This window comes from Brienomyrus brachyistius, chromosome 18 (assembly GCF_023856365.1).
Source record: "Brienomyrus brachyistius isolate T26 chromosome 18, BBRACH_0.4, whole genome shotgun sequence".
In the NCBI taxonomy this organism is placed as follows: domain Eukaryota; kingdom Metazoa; phylum Chordata; class Actinopteri; order Osteoglossiformes; family Mormyridae; genus Brienomyrus; species Brienomyrus brachyistius.
This window is the reverse complement of record NC_064550.1, coordinates 3,055,949-3,066,320: the sequence shown is the minus strand read 5'-3', so window position 1 is coordinate 3,066,320 and position 10,372 is coordinate 3,055,949. Positions and strand designations below refer to the sequence as shown.

Sequence of the window (10,372 nt, the reverse complement as noted above, 5' to 3'; positions counted from 1 at the left end):
GACCACTGCATACTGGGGAAGATCCAACAACAGTGTTTCTCAACCCAGTCCTCGGGGACCCCAGACTGTCCACATTTTTGCTCCCTCCCAGCCAATCAAGAACACCGAATACCTGGTACAGGTGCGCTGGGAGCTCAGAGGAAGCAAAAACGTGGACTGTCCGAGGACTGGGTTGGGAAACACTGCCCCAATAGATCGGTCATTTTGGAGATGTTCTGACCCAGTTATCTAGCCATCACAATTTGGTCCTTGTCAGAGTTGTTCAGAACTTATGCTTTTTCCTGCTTTCAACACGTCAGCTTCGAGAACTGACTGATCACTTGCTAGACGTATAATTATGTATAACCAAGCATGGCCATGGATTTTTAACGATAAACATCCCTAGAGCTTATAGTTATTTTTTAGCTCAGTTAAAATTTCCTTACAAAAATACCTTAAATGCCACAAGGAGACTGACTTTCAGAAGGAGACTGACTTTCAGATGCAGTTTCTGCCTTGCTCTAGCTTTACACACATATTCGGATTTTGTCTCAAATGAGTTAGCACGTTTGTATTTTTAGCAAAATATATGACATCGGTATAACAGAGCTGATAGGCAGTCTTTGTTTTATGAAATACTCACTCTCCAAATCTGATATGTTATTAAAGAATTTCTTCTGCATTCGCTCGCATCTAATTTTTATACCGTTATACGCTGTCTACCGATTTCATACTGAATTAAACTCCGAAAACGGAAGTGTGAGGCCAGAGTGCCACCCTACGTATCAAAAAAGAAATAGTTTTACTCGGACTTTTAATTTGAAAACCGGAAGTGGGGTGTTTTTTCGTGCGATTGCTGACAAGACGCCGATCCCGAGGTAAGTCTTTTTTAACGGTATATTAAGGCTTGTAGTAAATTGGAAAATAAATATTGATATGCATTTCTGTTTAAAAGCTGATTTGTCACTTTGTGATACTGTAATAGCTTGATAGCGAGCTTTTGTTTTGGATTGTACTGTAAAACGAGAGGAAAAGGCCAATCCCCTCCCAGCTGTCTCGTAAAACAGTTTTGACAGAAACTCCCATTGCCTTCAGGGTATAAAAATCCTGTACTGCCGCGTACGTTCCACTAATTATTTGAATATTTATCTTGAATGATTGTAGTAAAACACTGAGGACTTTCGCAGAAAGTTACGCCATGCTATTCTACTTCCGTGGGCTATCCACGATTAATCCGCAATTATGATTAAGGCATAAATATGCAGTGTATTACCTTCCACATTAATCATTCTGTACTGAATTGTTAATTTGTGCATTGTAGCTCCTTACAAGATGAATCTGGCCAAAAAAATACTTGGTGGAATCCTGGATGTTGTCAGGTAAGCGTACTTCCTATGTTTATCACCGAAACACTGCTGAATTTGTCATACCATTTTCTATATTATTGTGTGTGTGTGTGTGTGTGTGTATATATATAATATATATCATATACAATTTCCCGGATAATTCAACTGCTGAATTATACTAGGATGTCTGTTTTGTTGTTAAATATTGAATTGTATGGTATATTTTGATAGGGTTTATAGTGTAATATCGTGTCGCAATAATACATAGTTTAATCGAACTTGGCAACTAATCTGTGTATCATCATCTTTTGGCAGCAATATTGACCCCAGCCAATTTGTACCATCAGACCCTGTAAGCAGTTCTGTTTTTCATTTATTTGATATAATAATATGTTTAGGAAATATTTTTTACTGATAAAGACAAACTTGGGGAAAGAATTTTAAAAGAAAAGAAACGTCATTGGTATTTGTCGGTGGAGTAGGTTATTCTATATATTAACTATTCTGCAATACTGTTTGCAGCAGTTTATCACATGGCTGTACAACACCATGCAACTCATGTATTTTGAGTGCATGATGCAGATAATGAGGGTATGTGTTTACTAGGCTAAATATTTAGAACGATAAGCTCGATCTGTATGTGTATTCAGGACATTTAGCCACTGGTATGGTTTTACTAGGTAGTAGTTTTTCAGTACAGACACTCCTCTACTTACGAAAGTTAAACTTACGGACTTTCAGACATACAAGTTCAGATTGTGTTCATTGGGCTCCCGTTTCCTGTCCGTAGCATTTATTGTTTTTTTCTGCGTGCCACTTTTGCCTAGTACAACTTCTGGCCGCTACTTCCGCCACGCAGCAGCATAGCACACAGCATCATAGCTCTTTGTACTTGCGTATACACCCATAAAATTATGTTGAATAACGACTTCCGAACATTTCAAGTTACGAACGGCGGTTCAGAGCGTATCTCATTCGTAAGTAGAGGAGCGTCTGTAATGCAGTTTATTATTCGGGAGAATTAATTGGTAACTGAAGCTTCATGCTGCAAAAACATTACATATAACTTCCAAAGTAAAGTCAGTACATCAGAACTCATGCACATCTCATCTAAAATGGTATCAGTAATTAGATTGATTCCCACAATAAAACTGAATCTGAGTCACGACTTTGTAATTCTGATAATTCCTTACGTAAATAAATTGAGATCACAGACGTTCAATACTCTTCAGTAATTCAGCCCCAAGAAACACTACCTAACCTGCAGTCTATTTCATGGAGAATGAACCACAGCTAATTTATAATGAATAGTGAATCTCAAAATAAAGTCAGCTTCAGTGGCTGGTTGATCAAATTATAAGTGATTATTCTGAGGTCATTGATATCAGAGTCGCCATCTCTCACACATCTGGCATGACACCCTTTTAGTCTCTCATGCTTGTGTAAGAGATCTTACAGAGAATCTACATTACAAACCTAAAATTAGCTACATCAAAACCTTTGGGTTAGTTTGCAAACTCATCAGACTATTTACAAGATAACAAAACTCTTGCATACATGTAAATATGCGTGCAGACTTATCTTGAATTGAACATCGCACTCCAACCAGCCTTGTGATATACATTTCATATTCCACCAAATATGTATCAATATTTAACATTCAGAAGAAAATTGACTAGTTATAAATAAGGTTTTAAAACATTTCCCTGCCAAATAATAAAAAAAATGATACATTCACTCTGACAAATTCTTCCCCTGTCCAACTATGTTATTGAATCTGCACAGCTGAATCTGTTCTTTGAAGGATAGGAAATATTGGAAGTATAGTTTTATATGGCTAGTGGCTAAAACCTTAACGGTCCATTCTGAACAGCATTTTAGAAAAATGGCGTTTTGACGACAAAGTAACAAGCTTTTCATGGAACATTCTTTTGTCCTTTATAAGAGCACTGTATGTGTTGACTGCCAACGCGGATGTGTTTCATTTAATGTATCCTGACCAATTATAAAAATGACTGTTTAAGTACACTTAGCTTATATTTTCATATGGACAGATTTAGATACAGCTGCATTGTTTTAGTGCTGAAAAACTGCTCTGTATTGTACAGCCTCCACCACGTAGGCCATTGGCATATGCTGACCCAAATGAGACCGAGGAAGAGAAGCAATTTCGCAGAGTCTTCCAGCAGCTTGCTGGTGATGTACGTATCCTTTTTGTTCCTTCTTCCTGAAATCAATGTCCATCTGTTTCCCAAATCTGTTCATCCAGTCTTTAACATCGAGTCCATCCCATGAAGAATGATACACCCTTAACTGGGTGCCAGAAAATCACTGGGCACTCTCATTCTTGTACCACTTAATGGTATTCTGTTTGTAGCGATCTTAGGCTTTACTATGAGTTCCTGCCGTTGGAAACGGATATTACAAATTCTAAAGATCAGATTTGTCATTTATAGTTTCCAGTTAATATACCCAGGTTAGGCTTCTGTGTCTTAAGAGGCTGTGAGAGGAACTTTTACTATTGCAGAAAATAATTCTTACCGTTTGCCATTGAGAAATTTACAGAATGGTGGTATTTGAAATTAGCAATCATTCAGTGTTAAGCTGGGAATTTAAGTACTGGCAAACACATAACACAAATTAGCGTTTGAAAAATAGTAACTTTTGAGTGATTTTCTGAATGTGGTGCCAAATGTGTCGCCTAGCAACCCACTGATTCTTGCTTAAATTTGTAATAGGGCTATCAACATGCTCAGTAAAAAAAAAATCAAGGCAGTGTCCGAGAGTGGCTGTGAGAAATGAGATCGCTTGAACCTGTATTGCGGGAGAATTCCACTAATAAAGAGGAACGTCTCTTACGAATCGTATTATCGCATTAAGTATATTACATGGGACTAAAAGGGCAAAGTTGATTATTTGTTTAGACAAATATAAACTATTCTGGATGTGATTATTTGTTTTTGCACTCGTTTTCTACTAGCCACAATTTTGCAATTGACAGTATGATTGCAGTTTCATTTTTTATTGATAAACACTATGTGGTAATAAAACTGCTTACTATTTGCCCCAATATTTTACAAAATAAAAGATTAGCCATATATAAATAATACAACTCAGTTTAATTTAAAATAACCTGCTCTGTAATTGAGGGCTTGAATCTTGCCCTTGCTTGGTGTGTGGAGTTTCTGTGTTGTCCATGTGTTTACGGGGTCCCTCCTGTATTCCAGAAACATGCTGTGAGATTAGTTGGTGACTAACTTGCCCATTGTGTTCCTGTAATGTGCCCTGTAATGGTCTGGCATCTTATCTGGGTTCTTCCTCTGCCTGCCTTGTATTGACAATGTGTTAGATAAGCAGCTGATGGATGGATGGATGGATGGATTAAATGCTTCTCTGTTGAAGTTGATCATTTGTTGCATTTTGTCTTTTGTAAAGGATATGGAAGTCAGCCCCAGTGAACTGATGAACATCCTTAACAGAATCATAGCTAAGCGTAAGTCTTAACACATCTGATATCTGGATGAAAATTTGACTGAATTGATCAACATTCTGAAGCATCTTGCTTTCAATTTGATATTCAAGTTGCTTTTAAGTTGAAATTAGCCCTAAAGTGCCTCTTAAAAACTTCTTAGAAAATTATAGTTTAACAAATATTGCCCCAAAAGAGCTGGTAATGATCTGTAGAAGCCATAAGATATCCAAAATTGTACCCAGGTATATAAGAACTTCGAATACATTATGGATTTTGTTAAAGTTGTATTTCTCTGCATCAATACTGCCATTTAGATCATTGTACTTCAAAACAAAATAAGTAATTAAGTAAATACAGGATGTCTAAATAAAGTTGAGGAGTAATACAGTAGATGATGGCTGGATTTTGGGGTGACATCGTGGATGTGACTTACGAACTGTGACACTGGGGGTGCAGCGTTCAGTCTGCCACCCTGCACAGGCCAGTGTGGAAAACAGACTCACTGATGGACTTTAACTTGAACTTAATCACACCTTAAACCTTTTTTTTTAGCAAGAAAGTCCACTCTTTTCTGTTTTCAGTAATGTTAGCATGCCCAGGAGGGTTGGGGAGCCAGTTGACCTTGAACCCCCAGAGGTTTTTTTTTATCGTTATTTGGGAGTTTTTGGTTCCTCTCCTCCATTGTTATCTGGATTTCTGTATCTTATTTCTTTGTCTTTCCCTTTCCATGTGTCTCTTAATCTTTTAATATCAAAACACATCCATGTAAAGCACCTTGGAGCGACTCCACCGTGAAGGGCGCCATATAAAAAATAAATTGAATTGAACAAATCCTAAAATTGCTAGTGAATTGTGAATTGAGCTGTCACAAACACTGAGTGACAAAGAGCATACCGTAGTCTCTGGATTGTTAAAATTCACTGTTGTTTTGCATATATGCCTAAAAGGAAAAATAATGACAGTATTCCAGAAGATTGTACTTGTGACCTTGTGTCTATGTATATGTAGAGCGTTTAAAACAAATTGGTTTACGAAAATATTCATCTTTTTTATTGTTTGGGGGGTGGCACTAACATTATGAACTAGGAACAGACCCTCAGAAATAAGGGTTATGTAGGTCTGCCCTATTAAACAGTTTCCCCCAGGGTCAATGAAGCAATGCACAATATCATATAATATGTAAAATAATGTAGTAGTATATTATATTATAATAGAATAAACCAATATATGTTACCTTGGTGTATACCTTCTATAACCTGAGGAGACTTATGTTGCTCCCCTCTGTCTGTCCAGAAGTATGCATGGGTTTGTCTTTGCTACATTACAGATTCTGATCTGAAGACGGATGGCTTCAGCCTAGAGTCCTGCCGGAGCATGGTAGCTGTGATGGATGTATCCTTTTGCCAGTAGAAACTGTTTCTGGTATTGTGAGCTGCAGGCTGCATGCCAGAACCAAGGATTTCAAATTCATTGAAAATTCATCTAAAAAAATCATATAACTTTTATCCACCCTGCTGTTATATAGTATGATTTAGGTTGAGAGATGTTTGATAGATGTTTAAAGCATAATTCACTCAGGAACCAGGATGGATAGTCCCCATAGTCTACTGTATCGTCACAGTTTCACTTAATATGTGTGTTTGGAGATAAAATGAACATACTTAATCTCCAAGACTGCTTTCCTGATCAAATGAAAAGTACACTGAACTGGTCTGTAGAAGAGTTGGTTTGGGCTGAGTCTATAGTAAAAATACAAACCTTTTCTAATACAAGTCAGTTGTTTCCAAACTGTAATTTGAATCACAGTATTTGTGTTTCCCAATTTGCTGAATGAAAAGCAGAAGTGCTATATGTTTCTGTCTGGTTTTTCCTGAATTTTCATCTAGAGTGATAGCACTGGAAAACTTGGCTTTCACGAGTTTAAACATCTATGGAATAACATCAAGAAATGGCAGGTAAGCACGTGTGTGTGTGTGTGTGTGTGTGTGTGGGTTATGTACAGTAGGTATTACCTTGATGACTAAATGCCCCCACAATGTGATAAAAACCTGTTATTTTGACATTGTGGGAACCATTTTTTTCAGTTCCCAGAAGGGGTAACTCAGTTCCGTAAAAATCTAAAAATGTCAGTTTCAAATTCAAAATGTCAAGTCATTACTACAATGCAGTAGCATTAACTTTTAGAGGGAAAAATGGACTTTTAAAAATATTTTTAAGCCGTCTCAGAATGATGTATTATTCATATACAAATAACTGATGTAAAAAGAAGGTCAGTAAGATACATTAGGTGTCTTCCGCTGAGAGCCCTGAAAACACTGAGTACTTCGTAGTCTGTTATGTCTGATGGGAAGATGCAGCGCCTGAGCTTGTATTGGAGTGATGGCTTGTGGGATCGCTGGCAGCATGAATTTGGAGGATTGATTTAAAAGACCACAGAGACCACAGAAAAAGGCATGACCATAGATAAGTGTTTCCCAGCCTGGTTCTTCCCAGTTCCCAGGAGGGGGCAAAAATGTGGACTGTCTTGGGGCCCCCGTGGACCAGGTTGGGAAATGCTGCCATAGATAATAAAAGAAATGCATGAAATAAGAGTCGCAGCGTCTGTAACGTGGGTTTAGAACCTTAACGGGGAGATGATTTTAAATAAAAATGTGAACGTTTTAATATAAGTAGAAAAACTAAGGCATCAAACTTCACACCTGGATTGGAGACCTGAAGAGGGTGAAAAATCATTGCCATTAATATCGAGTGTGCGGATGCTGAAGCTGATGGCATTAGGGATTTTTCTTAGAATGACTGCTTTGTTTTGTCACTATTCAGCATTACAGATTGTGCATTAGGGAGATAGAAGCCAGGCCCATCCATGACAATACTTACTGTAGGTTTATGTACGTTTGAACTCCTCTGCCAACCTGTCATTGGTCCCCTATGCTTCTTTTCCCCATTTTTATCTCTTTTTACCACAGTGTATTTATCAGAACTTCTGTTGTTTTCCACACCACCAGTTTATTATCTAATCACTAATTAATTCGATGTGGAGTAATGCTTCCTGGGCACAGAAGAGACACTGACCAGTATAAATGACTAATAACATTGGCTTCATTTAACATGGTTCCTTTGCTGATTGACATTTTCTCAGGGCATCTACAAGTCATATGACGCAGATCGTTCTGGAGTCATAGGAGCGGATGAACTGCCAGCTGCCTTTACAGCTGCAGGTGAGAGCACATTTTAAATCTAAAATAAAATAATGTTATTCTAATTTTAAACTTGTGATATCACAAGAATTACAGACAGTTTAGGATTCAGAAAAAAATAAAATTATAAAATAAAATTATTTAGTCAATATGACCAAATTTGAATGGAATTGCTAATGTTGGCATAATAGTGCACATTATGAGCAATCAAAGCCCCTTTATAATGTTATAACGATAATCCATAGCTTAGAAATTCAAGCTGATACATACTGTGAACCCAGACCATTCTAGAATTTATTTGAAATTGTATATAGCACAATTACAAAGCATGCTTCATTAGAAATTTTGGTAACATCTTACTTAAAGCCATGTTTTTAGGAATTTTTAAACACATTCATAATGCATTATACACATGGCTGTAAATATTTATCAAAAGGCATAACACAGAATTAGAATTAGAATCCATTATAGTCATGTTAATTATGCATTATGACTGCCTTATGAAACTCTCATCTATAATGCATTATAGATACCTTTATAGTGCAGTACAAAGCATCCTTAATGCTTATACCGACCATTATAATGCATTATAAAGGTATCTATAGGGCATTATAGCATATAGAGATATTCATACTACATAATATGTATGACTGTTATGCCTTTTGGTATTCGTAGCCATGTTTGTTATGAATGTGTTTATAAATTGCTAAAAACATGGCCTTAAGTAATATACAAATATACATTAACTCAAGTGTTACATCAGAGGTCACTTAAACTGATGAATTGTAAACCAGGATAAAGAAACATTATCTCCATTTGCAGTTGCTTGTATCCCGCATGACTTGAGATTCCCGAATGTGTTTAATACGAGTTAATTCCCAGTCATGAAGTGATGTTTAAGCTGTTGTCCTGTGTACTAGATGGATGGTATAGTTAAAAATAAATAAATATACATTTTGAACTTATGGAATTTGTGTGCCCTCTTGGGCTTCCTCCCCTAGGTCAGACTTGCCATACGGGTCTGTTGCTGTTTCTGTGTTTCTCTTTGTTTTTAGTGTAGGTACCTCTGCATTCCAAGATTACTGTGGATAAAAATGTTTGAATATTTTCATGGCAGTCCTAAAGAAATACATTCATGGTGGTTTTTCTGATCATTCTTTCCTTTTTCTCCACGACCCAGGCTTTCCCCTCAATGCCCAGCTGTTTGACATGATTATACGCAGATACAGTGATGAGAATGGTAACATGGACTTTGACAATTATATCGGCTGCCTGGTGCGACTAGATGCTATGTGCCGTGAGTTTTCTTTGAACTGTTCCAACAAATTGCTTAATGTGGATGCAGTGTGTTCAGTACTGCATTCAGCCTACACTCTTTCTCTTAAAATCAGGTGCCTTCAAAACCCTTGACAAGGACAACAATGGAACCATTAAGGTCAACGTCCAAGAGGTAAAATTAAAAAAAATACTATGTTTTAATATTATTCGATTTTTTTAATATTTGCAAAACATGCATGATGTGTAAATGTCATTTAAAATGTTTCCAAACATAAATATCTGTTCTTTATCTGTGTTAATATTAACAAGTTGTTTCAAATATTGAATAAGTTAAAACCAGTGTTTAATATATTATTGAAAAGGATAAATGATAAACTTTCTTTCCACAGTGGCTGCAACTGACCATGTATTCCTAAACCAAGAAGATGTCTGCACAAGGTTTTGCTTGAAGTGAATTGTTTTCCTAAACATATTTTTTATTTCTGGTAATGGCTTATTTTCTCTGCCTAAATGCAATAGATTACAAAAAAATCTGTGTGCAGTGTCTATGTGAAATAATTATAGTGAGAGACCTAAAATGCAAATAGCTATAAATATGCCTTTTCCATCACAGTAAGTCTGAAACAGTGATGGCGCGTTTCACGATTAATTAAAAATAACTACATACTTATATTTGCTGTGATAAAAGTATACAGAGCACATAATTTTCCCTCACCTCAAGCTGCGTGTGGTTTGTAATTTCCTTCATATTACTCGTCACGCAAAAATGAAGAGATGGGAAATTTTTGAAAACGAGGGCGAAACTAGCTTTACTTCATGTTTATTTATGGTTACTTGTATTTGTCTGTGATCTCCTTTCAGCCCCTGACATTTCTAAGAACAATTTTTTTAAACATTTTTTGCTAACATTATATTTGAGTGCCTTTACCATCCTTTAAAATACTGTGTAATTAAGATGTTTATTGTTACCCACATAATGATTTATTATTAGCTTTATACCTCAAATACCTACCACAAATTCACCCTGTCTTTCTTTTATCTTCACCATTTAATGCACTGTTCACTCGTATCTACAATAAAAGCAACAGTGATGATAATCA

The 10,372-nt window shown here is 36.5% G+C and overlaps 1 protein-coding gene across 2 annotated transcripts; it reads left to right on the top strand.

The window, feature by feature from the left end:
- Positions 1–779: 779 nt before the first annotated feature.
- capns1a (calpain, small subunit 1 a) lies at positions 780–10,372 on the top strand. 2 transcript variants are annotated; one of them, XM_048984285.1, is made up of 11 exons: positions 780–857; positions 1,301–1,358; positions 1,641–1,677; positions 3,434–3,526; positions 4,761–4,818; positions 6,125–6,189; positions 6,684–6,752; positions 7,937–8,015; positions 9,175–9,291; positions 9,386–9,444; positions 9,662–10,372. In XM_048984285.1, the coding sequence occupies exons 2-11, from the start codon at positions 1,312–1,314 to the stop codon at positions 9,686–9,688; spliced, it is 651 nt and encodes a 216-aa protein (XP_048840242.1). In that variant the 5' UTR covers positions 780–857; positions 1,301–1,311; the 3' UTR covers positions 9,689–10,372. The 2 variants fall into 2 exon arrangements, with proteins under 2 accessions (XP_048840242.1, XP_048840243.1); XM_048984286.1 differs by lacking the exon at positions 780–857 and adding an exon at positions 941–1,098.

What these genes read in the sequence shown, in the direction of transcription:
- capns1a (XM_048984285.1), top strand. Translation starts at nt 1,312, where the DNA reads ATGAATCTGGCCAAAAAAATACTTGGTGGAATCCTGGATGTTGTCAG. An exon ending in ATAACATCAAGAAATGGCAG is followed by an intron (nt 6,753 to 7,936) that starts GTAAGCACGTGT and finishes ACATTTTCTCAG; the next exon opens with GGCATCTACAAGTCATATGA. An exon ending in GCGACTAGATGCTATGTGCC is followed by an intron (nt 9,292 to 9,385) that starts GTGAGTTTTCTT and finishes TCTTAAAATCAG; the next exon opens with GTGCCTTCAAAACCCTTGAC.